Genomic DNA, 21,312 nt, shown 5'->3' on the forward strand with positions numbered 1-21,312 from the left:
TCCCAACACGACGGGTCAAACCTATTGGCACTGGCATATCGACGTCCATTCGATCGATTTTTCTGCCCACGGTTATCCGCGTCCACCTTTAGACCGCGTGACGTACATGAGATTTCAGCTTTTCTATTGGAAAACACCTTGGTACCATAAAGCGATAGCAAGGCAAGCAATTTGTAGAGGATTAACGATGATTTCTAGTGTTTTCGTTACTGAAAGTGCTGTTCAAACAACGTCAAACAACGTCAAACAACGTCAAACAATGTCAAACAACGATAAAAGATATTATACGAGGTCGAGTAACATTAAACAATGTGAAAAAAGGACGTTAGAAAATGTCAGGCGACGTGAGACAATATCAAACAACGTCAAACATTCAATACGTATGAAGGAACCGATTTTGAAAGTTTATAGATATTGAGCAAATTGAAGTATCAAGAGAATCGCATGCTATGTTGTAAATATGATTGAGCCAAAATATGAAACTTATCAGATGTCTACTGTTTGAGTAAACGTGTAAAGTCTGCGAGAAGAGTTGGGGCCACAGAGTAGAGACATTGTTGAGCTGTTTTCAATTGTCGATTGACCACGAATTATTTCTATAGCAAAAGTAGAAGAAGACGAGCTATATATCTATTTTAGACTTAGATCAAGTCAATATCTACATTACACTACACAGAGGCTACACTAAATTTTTTAGAAGTAACTTAACACTTCGATGGCCGCATATTTCGACGTAGATCTTACTGTCACTCGCTGATTGCTGTAACCTACTTTTCACCTCTTGAGAAAATTCCCTCGAATCCATCGTCATGATTGAATCTTTATCTTGTTATCCTAATCTATTTTGTACGTCCATGCGTTATACGAATTTGTTTATTTACTTGTCGATTGTTACATCCATAGAGTTACAGAAATTGGGATTATAACCTTCTTCTGACCATTCACTTTCACTGAATCATTGAAAAGTCGTGTAAACCTGACGACGACCAACTGACTGACGGTACAAGTGTTAAACAAAATTGAGATTCGAACAGGCCAAGTCTGTGTACGTGAGGTTCAGAGTAAGCCAATATTAGGTTAGGTTAGATCAGGTTAGGTTAGGCTCTTTTAGAAACAACGTAAGGAAAATTGATATTAGGACGTAAAATTAGACTGTATCCAGATTAACTATGCGACTCTACGAGAAGTTAGATGTACAAATGTGTCCTTGTTTGAAAAGAGGGTGTGAACCAATCTCCGCTAGTAGATCATTAATCACACGATCACGTCAATTAGTGCAGCTCAATTACTCGGAATCTTTTTCCCCCTATGTTCCTCAAATATTAAGGCAATTAAACCCAAGCAAATTCCATTTTACAGACGGTATTCGAGCAGCTGGTGGACATAATATGCGACAAGATGAGCGAGTCCTTGGACAACGATCCGACCTTGCTGGCGGGTGGAATGGGTCAGGCGAAGGGTCAACGACTCACCGATCAGCCGACCAATCCAACGGACGACAATTGTAATTGCTAAGAACATGGACGCCCATCTAATTGCTTTGCAAGCATAATAAGAAGGATAGGAACGAGTAAGAAGAAAAACAAGAAGAAGGAGATGAAGATGAAGATGAAGATGAAGATGAAGAAGGGAAAAGATGAAGAAATATTAGAAGAAAAACGAGTGTATGTCTGTATATGTATGTGTGAACGTTTGTGCACGTGGTCTTGTGTGTATGGCGAGTGTGTAGCTATGCGTGCGAGTGTGTAGCTATGCGGGAAAAGAGCAAGTGAGAGAGAGAGAAAGAGAGGAGGAGGAAGGTCAAGTGATAAACGCTGGCTCTAGTTCACTTTGTTCATCGTTCCTTTGACCTATGTTTCCGGCCGTTCTTCGTTCTGCTCTTTTTCTTTCCTCCTTTCTCGATCGATATATTTATATATGTGCACATAAATAATGTATATGCACAGGGCGAACCGTGCTACTCCATTTGACGAAGATTGCGTCCCGTGTTGATAAAACGATCGTTGAGAATCCGAAGCAGAAATTTGGCAAATTTCGAATTAGATAAACGCCGAGTCGTTGAGACCTAACCTATCTTTTATCATTGCACCGATTTGGGCATACTGTTCTTTGGGATAATTTGGATCAGTCGCTTTGGTCTTGTCTCTAATCTATCCTTTGTTATTACAACAATTTGACAATTTAAACTATTGGAAATTAATTTTCGTAGATTTGTTTAATTTTGAATATCGTACTGGATAATAACTTCGAATTCCTTCCTTTTAAGCTCTTCACTCATCTTTCTGTCATTAATCAAATTTGGGAATTTCGATATTTGAGGATCACCCAAACTTGAAATTTTCAACGTGCAAAGTTGCCCTTCACAATAATTTCAATATCTATGTTTTAGTTTCTAACCTATCTTTTGCCATTAGCTCAATTTGGGAATCTAATTACTTGAGAATTCTAACTTTATGATATTTAATAGTTTCAACAATATTTTGTATATTTTAATGTTTCGTTTCTGATTCATAAATTGTTTATTAGTAACGAATCACTTTTAATGGAACTTTTTATCCCAGAACAAAGTAGAAAGATTTGATTCCCACTGTGTTAAGGATAGTTCCACTTCTTACCGTAAGAGACGCTGCTATCCTTTCCACGTATTATAGACCCCACACCTCCTACACTAAAAGATCCAACATTTTCCCTCGTTTCTTCTTAGATATTCGATCAGAAGCTTGATGATCGATTCACCGACGACTGTAGGAGCAATTAGTCACGCGATTCGCCCTGTATACATATATAAATATGTATGATGGTTGTAGCCTGATTACGCGGAGGTGCCATCGAGCTAATCCGAGTCCGATTACGAGCAGACGTTGCAGTATTTTTCTTGGGTTCGACGGGGAAATTGTAAGAAAGGGTCAGACATCGTCAAAAGCTCGAGCAAAGAGCGGAACCGCGATATATCTATCTGACCTATATGACGAGGAAATTTATATTTCGTATCTCTACGATTTTGTACCCCTAACAGATTTAAATTTAGCGCCATTCCCAGCGGCTCAAGGTGGGGATACGTTCTTGTCACGCTGTTCATTTCCATATTTCTCATTGGAATACGAATTCGCTGAATGAAAAATTTATACAAAATTGATACTCGTAAATTGAAAAAGGAGAAATATTACATCCTTTGGTTTCAAAAATTGTTTTGATTAGACAGAAAATTCTGCTCGATTCATCGACGTGAGTAGGACAATAACGAAAGAGCGAGCCATTTGAAGTGAAACGGAACGTGAGTGCATCGAACCCAAATTGATCGAAACAATTCATCCTAAGACTCGGTTTCACTGCAAATGAGACATTCCAATGGCGGGTCGTTCGAACAAGCAGCCATGTTTCTTAGAGATATTTCTCAGGGACAAACTGATCTCACCCGCCATTTTTCCAATCTTCTTTTCACGGATCAGTTTGTTTCTCTGAAGATCACTGTAATTCGTTTCGACGGAGCATGAATTATTAGATAACGATGATCTTTGACGATTTCATGCGCAGCTGCCTCGATAACCAAGAATTTTCAACGAAGAAGCGCCTTAAGTCCCTTTCACACTTGAAAAATGTAAAATGTTGAAAATGAAGTTATGACATATCTATTGAATGTGAGTCAGATTGAATTTTGTTGCGTTTGGGATAGGATAACATAATTTAACCGATTTATGGTTAAAATTATTTTTTTCAGGCGTGAATGGGGCTTAACACATTCGTTGCTATTGACGCATACGGTGCGTCAATTCAGATATCTTCGATTTTAGAAGACTATTATATTATAATTACAAAAATACAAGACAGCGAACAGGATATTGATTTTAATTCTTGAAAATTTTATACTAAAATCATTTTTGTTTAATTAATGCAATTGTACTCATTTTTGTTATCAATTTCGATACTAATGTTCTTTTCATTTAATAATTATATTTCATAAAATTCTCAATTTTCGCATCTTTTCCCAATTATCGAAAATCAGGAAAAAATATATTCTTACCAATAACAATCGAAGAATATTTCTCAATTCATTTTTACACAGTCCATGAAACATTCGGATCGTAAAAGGGTTAATAAATAGCAGCGAATGTGTTAATAAACACTTCTGAATTCGCCATGGCGCAAATCGTCGAACAAAAAGTTGCAGCTCTGGTGAATAGAATTTGCAAAAAAAAAAAAAAAAAATAAGAGTTGAAATATATCTGTATGTGTTGTATTCTCAATGGCGTTTCCTTTCTTCTTATAGAGGAACTCGATTTTTTCTGGAGGCTGTTCTCCCTCGAACCTATTATTCTCGACGACGTCGATCTGATGCACAACTTTCAAAACTTTGATCCTCGAAGGCTCGATCGAAGCTCGGGCACCTGAGACGATGTTAATAGAATTGTTGCGACGGCTGAAGTACGGTGACGTGGACGCTCGACACACTTGTGCATCGTGAATATTTTTCTTCTTTTTCTTTGTTTTTCTTTTGAAAGAATTTCTTCGAGAAAAATTCGTAAAAGTCTCGTCTTCCATTGGGAGGCTTTCGTTTTTCTCGAAGCTACAAGTTTGCCCATTGAGGTGGGAAATTTTCATAAATTCGTGTGTGTCGGTGCAAGAAGTAGGAAAATTCGAGAATTTCTCACGTTGTGAGAAAACGTTCGTTCTCTAACAAGATCGTGCAGTTTGGATAAAGACATTGAGGTGAAGAGTTTCCGAGAAATAGCAGAATTCGAGCAACAATTGGAGGGCTGTGTAGTGACTGAAAATTTGTTAATAATTAGAGAATGATTGAATAATTGGGAAATTAGTAACATAAAAATTAGTGCACAATTGGAAATTTATCAACATTAGGGCAATTGTTCGATAATTGGGAAATTCTTAAAAAATCGGACAATTATTGGATAAGTGAAAGACTATTGAATAATTGGGTATTACTTAATAATTGAATGTTTATAGAGCTCTAAAAAATTATTTATGTTGAAAGATTGTTAATAATTGGAGATTTATTAAATATTTGAAGATTTATCAACAATTAAAAAATTATGTAACACTTTAAAGTTCATTAATCATTGGAAAGTTTAACCTAACAATTCAAGATCCCCTAATAATTAAAAGATTACGAAACTATGAGATAATTGTCCAAAAATATCTCCAAGAACGCGTTAATTTATGTTCAAACAGAGAATTAAAAAATGTAAAATTCTGTTGCTTCCTAAGATTGCGTGACAATAAACGGAGGAAAAGTGCGGATCAATCCGGAGCAGAGGCTCCATTTGGTGAAGCATGTCGGCCATTTTGATTGGAGGTACGTGTCCGTCGATGCCCCAATTTTCGAAACGATTTTTGAAAGTGATATAAGAGATTCGATACTGTCCTTAAAACGGTTTCGAGTATTTTTTATCGGCATAGTATTCGAGCGTGAGACAGGTCAGATTGGAGGGATTAAAAACGACCCGATTTACTTCGAGGAACAACTATCTATACAGTGTCGTATTTGTATTACTTGAGCAAACGTCGATACATCAGAGTAAATGTTTCTCAATGAATTCATAACGGGGCATTCGTTAATTTTCTTCGTCGAACGAAGATTGATTTACTTTGAAGAACAAAGATATTGGCACAGACCAGATTTTCCTATAAAATTCTGTGTAAGTATTAGGGCACTTACTTGGTCAGGTTTATTGAGAAATTTTAACAAATATTTTTAGCGTTCTTAATTTTGCATCACGATCAAATAAGAAATTTATAATGAACTAAATGGAAAATAAAATTCGATATGTAAGTATACTAGGTATTAGTAAGTGTCTTGATACTTACGGCGGGAAGTTTAAATCTGTATATCCGAACTTTGGAATCTAAAGCATAAATAATAATTAATATAATAATTTATTATCATTAAGCAGTTGCACGATGAGAATAAATGATAAAAGCATACCGATGGCTTGTTCCAAATTCCAATTAATGAAAAATCAATATATGAAAATCGAATATCGAAATTGGACCAACATATTGTATTATGGACAAATTCATCGAATTCGCTAAATTCTAGTTCAATTAATATTGTTTTCAAAAGAACCTATAAACGTTGAATATTTTATTAAAATCTGGCTATTTCTCTGCAAAAAAGATTTGAAACTTCCCTAAGAAACTAAATAAAAAAAAAAAAATCAGGCAGAATATTATAAAACAACGTTGTCTGTGCCAATGAATAAAATTGTCGTCGTCACTGTACATGTACATTCCAAATAATAATTGTTTTAGGATTTTTTAAGCCTTGCATAAAATATAATTGACCACGAATCGATAGAGGAGCAACGCAAACAAGCGCATCGATATTTGGCGTCAATTATCATAATAAAATAAAAAAAAGCATAAAGAAAATAATAATAATAATAAAAAAAAAGAAAATAGCGTCCAATCGATTACTTCAGTCGTTGCTCGGCGTTTACAAACCTACTAGGCAAGCTGCCCTCTGTACATAAAGAAATATATATATAAAAAAAAAATACCTATTATATATTATATATATAAATATATATAAATATATATATATATATTATTGAATCTGTAATGAACTGTACTGTAAGCGTTACTTATTCGTGTCAACTCAAGATACGACTCAAGAAAAAGTCGCGGAGAAAATGCAGCCTGCGCCATCGTGTAATCGAGAATTAAAGAAAACTATACAAAGAAAAAAAGGGGTAAAAAAGAGAAAAAAAATTGAGAAAAAACAGGAGAAAAAAATCTATCGATCGAAGAATTGTACGATTGTATCGATCAGATCGGAGAAAAATAAAATTGTGCTGTTAACGTGGTGGTGTTATGATCGACGGAATCACGTGTCTCTCTTTCTCCATCTGTTTTCTTCCTCTCCATGTCTCCAACCTCCTTGTTCTTGAAATTCAATATTATCGAAGAATTTCATCAATTGCTTTGATCATGACTCTGTCCGCTTATATGGCCACCAGTTATCCCTACCAATTCCTGGAACTGCAAGCCTCGGTGTTATCTATGATTCGCATCGATGTAATTCAATCCGGTATCGAATTACCGGAACACAAAGAATATAACGTTTCTTCATTTATTATTATATTATTACGAGATGGCCGTAGTCGGATTACTGAGATTCGTACGATCAAAATGATACTAAGCATGACTATATTTGACCAACAATTTTCAACTAAACTAAAGAAATACGTAATACGTGATTAGGAATAAGAAATGCCCTGACCCTATAGTATCTTATTACACTCTAGTTTGTTCCACTTCACTCGCTCTGCCTGCGTCTCACTCTGACCCTTCATGCTCGCACGGCTGAGTGAGCAAGAGTCAGATAATTTGGCCTATTTGTCATAATTCTCCGAATACATGGCTATATATCGCTTCTCTGAATATATGGCTAAACACGCTGCCGATCGTTGCTCATATATTCGAACATTAGTGTAATATGTGATTAGGAGTGTGAAATGACCTGACTCTACCAGTATCTTATTACACTCTGCCTATTCTGTCTCATTCGCACTGTCTACTTCCTCACACTTACCTTTAATGCACGCACAGCAAAACGACCGAGAATCAGATAATGTGGGCTAATTCTCAGAAAGTCAGCTCTATGGATTTATGGTCAGGCACGATTCTGATCGGTAGCCATATATCTCAACGTTACTCCATACATTCAAGAGCCTATCTAGTATCCTACTAAAATGTCTGACCCCCTAAGAAGCTCCTGATCGGATTGCAGGGCCGCAAATTCAAAACCGCCGACACAAAGTGATCGCTAAAAGGCTTTCAACACGCTCACTGTCATGATCTTCTTCTAATAACAAGGCCGACATCGTTTCCTGTTGAGTGCTCCCTGCCAGGCTTTTAGACCGTTTTGCTGACTTTGAAGAACAAGCGCCTACAATCTCTGCAGCGAGTACAGTCGAGCTGAAATTTTCCACGTCATATACGTATTACGTTGGAAGATACGTTCATCCCCGTTCGTTTGACAGTGGATCGATAGTGGTTAGAATATTTTTTTATTATGTGAATATCGGTGAAATGGGCAAGCTAATAATGGCAAAATATCAGGAAATAAAAACAGTATGTGGATTTTTTAATTTCTCGAACCTTCAATATCTAGATCTATGCATTTTTGAATCTCGCCAATTTTGGATTTTCTCAACTATCGGACTTCTCGACCCTCCAATTTTCCCATTCACGTACTTGTCATTTTTCGCATTATTCCGACACATTATTCGATTCCTGTATTTTTCAACGTTCGAATTTTCCGATTCCCAGATTTTCCAGTTTTAGAATATTTCAATTTTCCATCCAGTTCCGCGGTTTTTCAATCGTTGGACATTTTAACGTACGAATTTTCCAGTTCTTGGATTTCTCAATTAATAATGCATTCACGTGCAGCGACATCTGATAGCCAAGCGATGATAAATCGATGAATCCCCACTTTGAGGAACTTTCGAACTGTTCGTTAGAATCCTTCTAATCGCAGCGAGTTAAAACTTTGTTTCCAGTTCGATTTTTCGAGGAAATTTATTTACATCGCGGATGTAATTATACGCCTGATCAAAAATATCAAACCTCGGCTGTTACCGTATTGTCATTATTAAGTCGCCAGTCTGAAGTCATTAAAACTGAATTTTGAAGACGCGAGCAATTACCATTGCAAGATCAAAAACGTACAAACGAACTTTATCGATCGATATCTCGATTCTCCAGGTTGGAACTCGTTAAGTTGCACGGCTCAATTAATTCCTGATTGTTCCATAACGAAGGGTTCATATTTTTGGCGCAAGGAGGTGTGACATTTGCCAGCGCCCCTGCTCACAAGTATTCAGATGCTTTCGCGAGAAATAATGAACGATATTTCGCAGCGACATGGTACAAATTTCGCAATTCTTCTTACAAAATAAATAACCAAATCTTTACAATTGCAGAAATTCTTCGAAACTCTGCACCAATTGTCATGCTCGTCTCTGACACAGAACCATCGAGTGTCCTAACATTCGCCAACACTGTACAGTACAACTGAACAAGAAATGAATTTAAAATGGGCATTGGTCTGGCTTCGTTAAACGAGAAACCAACAGATTCGAGGATTTTTGTATTTGGAGGGTCGGAACGTTAATGAACCGGTTGGAAATGACGAGTCTCAACGAGATGGGACGCGAAAATATGGCACCGTTGGTTTCAGCAAGAAACTGGGTTAGGCGAACTATTAAAAGACGCCCGACACTTGTGCTCGTTTAATATTTTTATTTAAGCACCGTTTGCCTGATTATTTCTTCTTCGAGTCGCTTTGACGATTGGAATTCGTTTGCCTGAAGCTTATAGAGCGCGCTGACAGCTTTATAGTCCCCTTCTTCATTAGAGCTCCGTGGCTAATACGGTTACCATCAATTATGTCGCGTAAGATGTTTAATATGATACACGTGCACAAGGGCTCGAATAAAGCTTAGAAGCGTCGATCAAATTTATGCGAAGGATGTTACAAGTTAGATACTCGTTCGAATCTTTCCAGCGAGTTCTACAATAGAAGTAGGACCAACTTATGGAAGATATGAATTTGGGTGAACACGACTCATCAAGTGTGTATTGTTCTTCATTCTTGTCAACTATAAGAAGCACAAATTTGATGCAATACTCGTGTACATGGGCATCGACAAAATTCGAAAATGTCAGTAACCTATGTGAGGGGAATATTAGAAGTAACCTGAATCTTTTAGGTATGCGAGTACCAGGTTGCAAATAGGGTGAAGGAGTCGTGGAAGATATGAATTTGGGTGAACACGACTCATCAAGTGTGTATTGTTCTTCATTCTTGTCAGCTATGTGGACAAATATGATGTATTAGGTTGGCAACTAAGAGGTTGCGGATTTTGTCATTACCACCCAATGGCGTGGTGTCCTATGCGAATCCTATGCGAGTTCCAGGCTGCAAATAGGACGAAGGAGTCGTGGAAGATATGAATTTGGGTGAACACGACTCATCAAGTTTGTATTGTTCTTTATTCTTGTCAGCAGGAATATTAGAAGTGACGTGAATCTTTTAGCTATGCGAGTACCAGGCTGCAAATAGGAGGAAGGAGTCGTGGAAGATATGAATTTGGGTGAGCATTGCTCTTCAAGTTCTTGATTGAATTATTCAATTACTATGGAGCTTCATCAGCTACAGCAAAGACGAATTCAATGTAATACACGTGCTATATGGGCTTCAATAAAATTGAATAATATCAGTGAAGTGAGAATCATGAATCTTCTATACGAGTTGTAGACTGAGAATAGGCTAAGGAAGTTGCGGAAGATATAAATTTCAGCGAACGTCGCCCATTAAGCTTGTATTATTGTTCGTTCTTGTCGACTACAGCGAAGAATGGTTTTTGATAAAATCTATAACAGTAACATTCAAAGTAAAATACTCCTGAATATTTTATGTGAACTTAAAGTTGAGAAAGGATTCGATAGCCATAGGACACTGCGGCAAAGAAGAAAAAGAAGAAGAAGAAGAAGAATTTGACGTATGGAATGTGAATAAAATTTATGAGGTACATTAGGATCTGAATATCGATCAAATCTTTTATGTGAGTTTTGGGTAAGGAGAAGGCAAAAATATCGTAGATGACCCGAATTTGACCAAATATCATTTATCAAGTTTCTAACGTTTGTTTCTTGTAATTGATCACCTGTAATACGATAACAATGTATACCAAATGACAGGAATAATTATGCGAAAAATATCAGAATCATAATATTTATGCGATTATTTAATAGGAATCGACAGATAATATAAGATACGATTTGCGAAAAGCGAAAAAATGCTGGAAGAAGAAATCTCTCGTTTACACCGACTGTAATAATTTATGCGACGTGTAAGCACATAAACTACCGCTATATCTATTCAATATTTCTATCACTAGCTAAAAATACTGCTTGAAACAACATTCAACGAAGCAGATATTCGGCTATTTTTCTGATACAACGTGTATTTATTCTTCTGCGAGTTACGAGAAATTGTATGGGAAGTTCGGTATGTTGGAGGAGGATAATTCGATCGATTCGGATCGTCTGGGACGAGGAGGTAGTCTGCATAGCTGGAAACACGGCCAAGCAAACTGACATCTGGCTTGGATGTCTTTTCTCCGTATAAAGAGCAGAATGAGGAATCGCAGCTAGAAAAAGAATTCCCTGGTGCGTGTCAATATTTGTTAGCCTTTTTCCACATGATACTTCTCGACTTCGTGGAAATGTAGCTCCGTGCATCGAAAAGATCTCCTCCGTATCTGCCAGAAATTTATAAATAATGGCACAAGATAATGGTACACAGTTTCAAATTATTTATGGAAAAAAGTTTCAACTTTCTTCTTGTTAGTTCTTTTTTTTTTTTTTTTTTTTTTTTTTTTTTTTTTTTTTTTTTTTTTTTTTTTTAGAACAGAAGTAGCACAAGCTACATCGTCGTCCGGAAGTTTGGGATTATTTGTGGCCTTTTAAGCGAGCAGCGCTGTACTAAAACAGTACTGGTAAAGGCCATAATTAGGCTGTAGCACGCCTTTTTCGTCAATTTCCTTTTCTTCCATGAATTCTAAATATATACAGAATATATAGCAATCAGAAACTTTTTGATCGCTGCTATATATATTGGACCTTCTCCGTGAATATGCTTGGTCCAAATTGTGACCATTTAGGTGGACAATATTCTACTGTAATGCAGCTAAATGCGATGAAAATCACAACTAGATTACACCATGTCATTTATTTTTTATCTAGTTCTCTTCCATAAATGATTTTTTTCAGAAACTATTTGCATATGTCCCACAAACACCATCATTCCTGACTATGGCCATTTAGGTGGACAATATTCTATTGTAACGCAGTCAAACGCAATAAAAACCACAATTAGACTATACCATGTTATTTATTCTTCATTTAGTTTTCTTTCATAAAAATGATTTTTCAAAAACTATTTGCATATGTCCCACAAACACCATCATTCCAGACTATGGCCATTTAGGTGGACAATATTCTACTATAGCACAGCCAAATGCAATAAAAACCAGAATTAAACTATACCATGTCAGTTATTCTTCATTTAGTTCTCTTTCATAAATGATTTTTCAAAAACTATTTGCATATGTCCCACAAACACCATCATTCCAGACTATGGTCAATTAAACGGAACAGCTCAACGCTACAATACAGCGGAATCGAACAAAATCCAAAACTAGACCAACCACGTTTAGTCAGTCGTTTCATTGATTATGAACATTTTCAATCATTTACTCTTCACCTAGCTGTTTCATTAATTATGAACATTTACCTTCAGTGGTTCCAAACGTTCGTTATTTAAATATCACCCACAAACGTGTTCGCCCAGATTGTGGCCGTTTAAATGGACAGCCCAACTCTAATAAGAACCAATATAGCAGCATACGTGCTACATTATCTACTATTCGTTTAGTTCTCTTTCATAAATTATAAACATTCCTCAGTGATTCCATTTTCGATCGCTGTTCGAATATTTCCCACAAACTACTAGGTTGTCCGAAATGTTTCTTTCGTTTTATAAGGAAATAATAGACGCACAGTGTTTCTCGTTTTATATCAGTTTATTGAACTATGCACGAACATAACAATAGAAATATAACGAAATGGATCATACCTAATTCAATAAAACAATATAAAACAGAAATTGTTGTTCATCTATTATCACCTCATGAAACGAAAGAAACTTTCCGGACAACCTAATATGACCATTCAAGCTCGTAGCTGGCATCTAACAAGAACCAGAACTGGACTGTGCTACGTTATTTATTTCTCCCACGCAATTAGTTCCTTCATAAACTGTAAATATTTTCAGTCATCTGAAACCTCCGACTGGTACTCTGCTTATCGAACACCGAATCGTTCCATCCGCTCGAGTTTCGGAAAAAGCTAAATACAGCGCACACCGCGCGTGTACACGCGTCGAAACACTTCGAAGCTGTGACACACATCCGGAGGAAACGTTGTATCGATCCATCGGATTTGCTTTAATTCCAAAGTGTAAATCACGGAGCAACACGAACCTCGTTATTCCTGAAGATCTACCTAATAGAAAGGTTGCGTCGTTAAATGCAGACCGTGCTTGTGTTACCTGGAAATCGTATCGGTGACAACGTTCAAAGGTAACCATGGCACCTTTCGATTCCGGTTACATTGCAATCTCGCGAAACAGTTCATGCATTATTCGTACTGGATCGTCATACACGTGTCCCGGCGGTTTTATCGATCGCGCCACACGTTCCTCGCCTCAAAATAATTGCGAGCCAAAAGAAGGTTAAGAGACAGAAGGCCTGTACTTTTGCGTATACGTCGGTGATGGGTGGACTGCGGAGTGTCATGCAAATTCGAATCTTTGACAATGTGACGTGGGGAAAAAAGCACAGACTCGGTAGAAAATTATATTTTACCTTTCGAGTTTCACGGAAACCTTTGGATATTTGATATTTCGGCGAAATTTTGCCTTTTTCGATTTTGTGTAAATGCATAAAAATTCGTGGTCTAATGATCAGTGAAAAGGATTAAAAATTGACGATGAGTGAACTGCGGAGTTTTTATTCAAATTGCTGTTTTCACCAACTTAATTGCCACTGGAAGCAACAGAGCGGACAAAATGGCCAATTTGCGATTTTTCATAATAAGTTTTTAGATTTCAATCGATACGTATCTTCCTGCACGTGTTTCATTTTCCTTTCTTTTGCACAAGCTTTGGATTTGTTGGTAATTACAGCATTAAACAAATGGAAACTGTGTAGAACTTTACTTCATACACTGATGAGCCAACCTAACCTCACCCTAATCCCAACCTAACCTCAACCTATGTAAAAATTTATTTCATCCGCTGATTATTATTATAATGATACAATAGTTTGGATATTTCGTACGTTTTTCAATATTGCGTGCATTTTGTGCATTTTTGAAATTTTAAATTTCCACTAAATTGGTAAAAATCCGCGGTCTACTTATAATCGGACACTAAGCTGATGAATATTAACGCTTTATCGATTGATTGGTCTTTTGTAATGAACAATGGCTTGTGAACGGTCCGTTTTGGCCAAATGAAGGGAAATTTGGATCGTTATCCTCGTATTGTTGTGTATTTTCAATTAATTGAGATTTTACGAGATACAGGAGTTTGCAACAGTGTTGGTATATTATGTCTATTTTAAGGGCTGCTTTCCAGAGATTCAATTAGTGTGATAAAGTTTGGACTGAATTTTCATTGCATACTTTTTTATTTCTATAAGATATATTTAAACTAATCAAAAATACCTGTAACTGCGACAAATGTTATAATAAAAAATAGTGTTTATCCCTCTAATAAAAAATCAAATAACAAATATCAAGTAATAAATCAAATGATCCAAATCCTCGTAAAAATATGTAAAAATACATCTACGTTATTTGATATCAATTTAATAATCACGTTATCTGCGACAATTTCTAATTTATAATAAACATAACGTTTGTTTATGAAAAATAGCGTATAAAACGTAAACCAATTGAAACAGAGTAAACATGGATCAGATTAATTTCTGATCTAGAACACTTCAAACTATCGCAAACACGTCCAAACTAAAGTCACAGGTGAGTTGTAGCAAAGCTAAACTATAGTTGTAAGTATACCAGCACGATCTGGTCAAACACTTTCAGGTCATCCTGTATTCTGAACGACAATGTCGCCCTGGGAATGAACAAAGGCTAGAGAACAGGCCTTTGAAGGAAGGGAGAAGAGGGTTGCTCGTCGCTGGCGTGCAGTTTTCTTCTCTACTCGAATACACGCTAGGACAGGGCTGGCTCTCGTGTAGACCCCACTCGACCTGTCGAGGGGTTCCGAGCCAAGTTTCGCTGGACCGTCGTCCGAGACGCCAGGGTAGCCCCTTACCGTTCATTTCTTTCTATCTATTCATCGCTCAAGTGCAGAGAATTCACCTTGTCCTCCAATAGAACGCCAGTGAAAAGTTGGAAGTTTGCTATGGATTACACGCTGCTGTCGTTGGTGAATTTCATGCTTTCGCGTGAATCCAGAACTGCGACAATCAGATACGTAAACTGGAAAATATGAAAATTTATGCGCATAGGATCAGGTAGTTTCTGGTAAAAGATCTAGAGAAGTAGAGAAAATAGAGAAGTAGAGGGAGACTGTCATTATATATACAGGGTGGTTGGTAACTGGTGGTACAAGCGGAAAGGAGGTGATTCTACGCGAAAAAAGAAGTCGAAAATATAGAATAAAAATTTTTCGTTCGAGGCTTTGTTTTCGAGAAAATCCACTTTGAATTTTGGCTCGGCACGCGTGCGGTACGTTATAACGGATCTCACTGTAGATCGTTGTCTCGAAAAATTAAAAAAAAAAAATTTTTTATTCTATATTTTCCACTTCTTTTTTCGCGTAGAATCACCCCCTTTCCGCTTGTACCACCAGTTACCAACCACCCTGTATATACTGGAACAAATTTGTTCTTTAATGTACGTCGCCATAGCTAACAATTCCCCGAGCTTTCGATTTTACGCAGAAACCATCATGCAAAATTGTCTGGGCTTTCAAACTCGCTAAAACCAATCCAAATTCAGAGGTACATAAGTATGCAAGATTGCGAGATCTAGAAAGTTGTAGCAGAGCTTCTAGCGAAGAATTTCAAGAAACGAAGAATTTGTCCTCCAATATATACTTCGTTACAATTAGTAATAACCTTAAACTAGCCACTTTACATGAAACCTATTAATTCAATATTCTCCACACGTTAAAACCCTCTGAAACTAACTCAAACCTCTTCAAATACGGAAACATTTAAGCGTTAACACGATCTTAAAATACCCGCAAGTCTTTAAAGAAGCGAAATATCATGCGAATACTTGAAGAAACAGGATGCCTAAATCCTCGCGACACGTACGAATCCGCCACTTGCTCGTCGCGCATGCGCGTCACTATTATCCACTCGCGTGCGCTACAATCAGTCGTCTAGTTTCTTTTTCTCATACTGAAACGGATATTCGTAAAGAATACGCGCTCAAACAGTTCCACCACTCGCGTTCGAGAATACACACTAGTGGAAATATCCGTATCCCCACCAGTGTGCGTTTACCCCCACTTGTCGGCCGCGTGCTATGTTACGCGTGGCGTCGACACGAGAGCAGTGAGTCAGTGGTGCGCGGGCCTTCGTGGCGCGAGGACGTGCGCTATGTTGAAATTTCCGCTACGTAAACGCGCGTGCTCGTTCGTTTACCTCGTGTGAGTGCGTGTAATAACAGAAAAACTAATTTCATCTCGACTGTTCCTCGATAATCGGACTGGGTTTATCCTTCTGCGTGCTGCTGGACTAATTTTGTTATCTTTTTTTCTTTAATTTTCATTTAGTTTCGCTGGTGTTCTCGAGCTTAGTGGGAAGAGTTGGAGCAAGATTGGCAAACGTTTCTTCATTTGGCGACGGGTAAGAACTTTTTAATCGTGATTTAGTAGAATGTTTAGACGAAGTTAAAATTAGTTGTACTTAAAATATTCGTCCCATTGGGCGTGTTCTAACACGCTAATGAGCGACCTAGGTAATTTATCACCTTGCAATGTAAAAGTGTGCTACAAGTAGCTTGAATATCATATTTATTTCCACGATTTTATCTCTTTATGTATAACACTGTTTATAATCGACTGGAAGTTTCTCTTTTACCTTTGCGTTATTAAACTGAGAAAATGGTCATTTTTGACCCAGTCGTCGGTTTCTTATTTATCCCATTTTGCAAATAAACCAGAAGATGGTCACTGACAACACCGCAGACGAATATGGTACAGCTGAAACCAGTTCTTAGCCAACGTCAGTTTCTTATCCGAGGATCTTCAGAGATTAACAGTGTCTTAAGAGATCATCCGGTGGTTAGAAGTCTTAAAGCAATCGTAACGATTACATTAGATTACTACGATAAATATCATAGAACGATTCTGTTCTCACCAAAAATAATGCTCACCCACCACGTTGAATATATTTTCCTTTTTATTCCATTTATTTTTCACTTGCTCCTGGTTTCATTTTTATTCGATTCGTTTGGATTCGATTCGCTGTATTAATAAAATATTCTACGAAACTTTGCGATTGAGCGGAATATTTTCTCCGTCAGTGGACCGTGGCAAACAGAGTGCTTAGAAGAAAAGTTTTCATTCGACCATTCAGCCACAGAGAAAATTCGATTTTGGTCAAACGAAAGCATCTCGCGATTCATTTGACTTTCGACGAATTCGATATTTGTTTGCGCGTTTGCTAAACGCAGGCCAGCTTCCTCTGCTTGTTGTTCTGGCTATCGTGGGCTGCTACAATTTCTGGCCAGCTAGCCGCCTGACATTGACAAATACAATCAGGCAATTGGACATCCTCCAACGATTACCTGGTCGCTATCAATTATTCTTTTACGGGTCTCTGCCGATCAGATCCGCGTCCAGCCAAACGTATATTTAGGGAAATTTACTTGAGGATCGAGAAATCTTCTCGTCTCTTCTATCGTTGCAAGTATCGTTGTCGTTCAATTTCACGCAACATGAAAATCCTCTTTCCGCTTTTCGAAAATCAACATGCTCTGTGTGTTGCTTTCTGATCGCCATTTCCCAGAAGTATTTAATTTTCATACACATACGTGTCTTTTATCATCGCAATCATCGACCATCAGACTTGTGACACGAGATTTATTTCTCACAAATTTATGCTTCGTTTCTTCGTAAACGTTCGAGCACTTTGATAATTTTATATCGAACGTATTATAGTCGTATCAGCGGAATAATTTTTTCTCGCGTGTTTCTCAACAATTGACAATGTTATAATTGTTAGCTTTAATCCATCGGATGAACTAATCATTTGCCAGGAAGAAACAGCTGCGACCCACATAGTAAATTTATTTTCAAGATTAATTTCGCACGAAAGAAACTCCTTTTATTTCAATGTTTCACGACTCGCTGCATATCAAATATCCCTGATAATATTTATCGCGCGTGTTTCCATACTTTGCTTGCATAAATGTATATTTCCCACACGTTCGATATACATAAATATCCACGGCCTGCCAACGACATCTGCATTTTCTTCCATACAATACGCAACTTGCTTCTCAAACTTCTCTCAACTCGTTCGAACAACGCCAGCCCCATCGAAACTTCTCTGCTAATAGCCGAAAACATCTTCAGCTTCCATATCATTTCTCTCGCGATCAAAGCAACCACTTTTAGCCAGTTAATAGCACACAAACATAACGTTTGCTTCGAACGATTGCTTCAAACTGATCCGATGAAAAATATCTGCTTTGCACGTCGATAAACAGATTTCTCTTGAAATTCAAAATATATCGTAGGGAAGGGAAAATCTTGTTGGAAGATCTGCGTGTAAAAAGCACACGGTACACAAACATACGCAAACACCAGTTTCCCACGAACATGGCATGGGGATAATCTCATATTGGTTGCCTTGATCGTAAACGCCAAGGTTTCTTCAAACGAGCCATACAACTAGATCAAACACGGGCGCAGCCTCGTCTCTTTAGATTAACCTCGAGTGAAAAAACCACTTGCCATTATCCGCAGCAGATACCGAACCTCGTTCCACTGCTTCTTTTTTATCAAATTCTAGCCGGTTCTCTGCGACGTGAAAAAACCTCGATTCTTCGATGAACATGGGTTTGTAAGGGATCGGTGAATAATATTGGGTTGACAACTAAGTGATTGCGGATATTGTCATTCGGTGGTATTGACAAAATCCGCAATCACTTGGTTGCCAAACCAATATCGATGGTACAATTTTGTGAGAAACGTTGTCAAACCAGTTCAAACTTCTTCAGACTAGACACGATCGATATTATCGACGGTATAGTAATCGTGGTTCTATCGTCAGGGGAATGATCGTACGTGAAAGAAAATGTGCGGGACGTATGATAAAGTTCGTTCGCACGAGGTTTGACGGTGTTTGACGAGGTTGAACTTGGAAATTTCTCGGGTACGTTCGAAATATCGATCGGCTACGAATGAGTATGTTATCTGTCGATGCAGGGGATTATTTTACGCGTGAAAATAAGTGAGAAACGTAGAATACAACTTTTCTATCTTTAAAAAGAGAAAAAGATAGATTTGGAGGTGTTTACCGAACAATTTGTAAATTTCATTTTCTCCGAAACGAAGTGTCTTCTGAAAAAATTGTATTCCACGCTTTTTACTTGTTTTTACAGGTAGAACGATTCTCCGTTGGTTTTTATCCGCTGTCGATTAATTCGAAATTAGCAAATTCGAGGTACATTTGTCAAATTTTTGAAACTCCATCGTCTCAGAAACGTAACGTCGTACGAACAGATTTTATTCCACGTTTTCTACCGGCTTTTTTCACGCAGAATCACCTCTGTGTCGAGTATATCACGCTTACCAAGACACCCTGTACACACTGTTACATAAATAACAATGAAATATTTTTTAAATCGACCGAAGGAAAACAAAGATAATATACAGCTTCAATTTTTTGCGATATTTCGAAATGGTGGACAGGGCGTTTCAACCAAAAAAAAAAAAAAAAAAAAAAAAAGTATTAGTACTCCGGGGCTAGAGATGAATCAATGAAAACGCGACTCTCCGTCCTTTACTTTTCCTATTATCTGGAAAATAGAGAGATCCCTTTGGCTAGCCATTTTAATTCCACCTGTTTGGACCGTATCCAATTAAATAGCGGCGTAGCCGCTAAAAAAAAACCGCCTATTCCGCTGAATCGATGAATTCCGCCAGCGGGTTAGATCGCGGTCAAAGCTGATCTACGTGACAATCGGTACGTAGAAGGCTTCTCCGGAGTTGCTGGTAGCCGGGATAAATTAATATTTCGAAGTGGAGCGGTCAAGAAGACCGACAAGTGTTTTCAGTACCGCAAATCTACTGTAGCACATTTTCCCTTTGGTTAATTTAGGCTCCTGCTTAGCGATGACGAACACGTCAGAAGGTAGAATAATAAATATAATAGGTGGATGATAGTCTTAATTTTGAAACGTGTTTTTTTTGATAGATAAATAAGACACAAGTGAAAAAGAATGGTATTGGGTTGGCAACTAAGTGATTGCGGGTTTTGCCATTAGGTGATAATGACAAAATCCGCAATCACTTAGTTGCCAACCTAGTTGAACAGCAGAAGAAATGACATTTGTTCGGTTAGAACCTCGTTTCTGGGAAAACTTGCCTCGTCGACTTGGGAAACTTGTCAAGTGCGCGTGAATTTGGCTAATCCTTGGTTCCACTCGAACACCGTTGAACGATCGACAGAAAGTTACCGTAGATTGAAGAAGAAATTGAAAATGCAGAATGTAAGGTTTTTCGTTCGAAGCCCTGTGTTGCAGGAGATTTGGAAATTTCTATGGTATGGAAAAACGTTGTTCTTGAAGAAATTAAGTTTCACCATCGTACGATCTAAGTACCCTGAGGCCTCAAAAAAGAGAAAAGCCACATCGTGGGTCAAAAGTAGTTTACCTCGAACGTTAGCTGTCCCTCGAAATTGACGGAGAAGTTATGAGAAACTGGAATGCAAACTCGCGAAGAATGCAGCCAGCCGAGCGTAGCGATCACCTCAATCATCTCTCAATTAATCCAAACTATTAATGGTATTTAGGCTCGACAATTTCTCAGTATGCTTATTCCATTCTCGCATTGCTGGAAAACAATTATTAAAAATCGTTGCTACAAACCAGCCGTTTATCTGGCAAATTAATTTGGCGAAGCGAAACACGTTGAAAAATAAAGGTTATGTTGGGTTGGCAACTAAGTGATTGCGGATTTTGCCGTTAGATGGTACTGACAAAACCCGCAATCACTTAGTTGCCAATAACCCAATATTTCCATCGAAACGATTAAACAGAGATTTGTTTCGCCTACTAAAAATCTACAACGTGTATTCTACCTTTGATGATATACAGAGTGGCTGACGAAAGCATTGAAAAGCCTTTTGAAATAACGTTTTCAAAAAATTTCATGGAACAATGACAATATTTTTCGAGAGGCTGCAAGGATCGTTGACTAGATGAGGCGCAAACAAAATTTCGAAACAAATTCAATACTTGTCAGTCGCGAAGAAAAGAGTAAAGGTCGCTTTTTCCAATTTTCCCATCCGGGTTTGCAGTGAAAACTTCATCGAAATCGGTTAACGTTGCTACGAGCTACAAACTGTTGAAAACGATAAAAACCACGATTTTCTACGACTTTCGACCTACAACCGTAACAAGTCCACGTTTTTGTCCATTTTTTCCATGTTGCTTGTCTCTGCGTCGATCGAT

At 37.7% G+C, this 21,312-nt stretch overlaps 2 protein-coding genes and 1 long non-coding RNA gene across 10 annotated transcripts in view; 2 read left to right on the forward strand and 1 right to left on the reverse strand.

Moving 5' to 3' along the window:
• Positions 1-11,434, forward strand: part of LOC126874447 (ras-related protein Rab-3) — a 25,986-nt gene extending 14,552 nt beyond the window's left edge. For all 4 annotated transcript variants that reach the window (XM_050636519.1, XM_050636516.1, XM_050636518.1 and 1 more), the window contains exons 4-5: positions 1,360-6,865; positions 11,378-11,434. In XM_050636519.1, the coding sequence (XP_050492476.1) occupies positions 1,360-1,515 (156 nt within the window). In that variant the 3' untranslated portion in view covers positions 1,516-6,865; positions 11,378-11,434. The remainder of the gene's footprint in view (positions 1-1,359; positions 6,866-11,377) is intronic.
• Positions 11,364-16,026, reverse strand: LOC126874456 (uncharacterized). The gene is made up of 2 exons (XR_007692803.1): positions 15,738-16,026; positions 11,364-15,096 (listed from the first exon to the last, which is right to left on the reverse strand). It is a non-coding gene; the product is annotated as an uncharacterized LOC126874456 (long non-coding RNA).
• A 169-nt stretch (positions 16,027-16,195) lies between these two features.
• LOC126874443 (uncharacterized) overlaps positions 16,196-21,312 on the forward strand; it is a 77,370-nt gene continuing 72,253 nt past the window's right edge. For 4 of the 5 annotated variants that reach the window (XM_050636507.1, XM_050636506.1, XM_050636511.1 and 1 more), the window contains exon 1: positions 16,197-16,475. The gene's annotated coding sequence lies outside the window, so the exon portion shown is untranslated. Of the gene's footprint in view, positions 16,476-21,312 lie in introns of all 5 variants that reach the window. The other variant, XM_050636509.1, reaches the window with a different exon arrangement.

This window comes from Bombus huntii, chromosome 16 (genome assembly GCF_024542735.1).
Source record: "Bombus huntii isolate Logan2020A chromosome 16, iyBomHunt1.1, whole genome shotgun sequence".
Lineage (NCBI taxonomy): Eukaryota > Metazoa > Arthropoda > Insecta > Hymenoptera > Apidae > Bombus > Bombus huntii.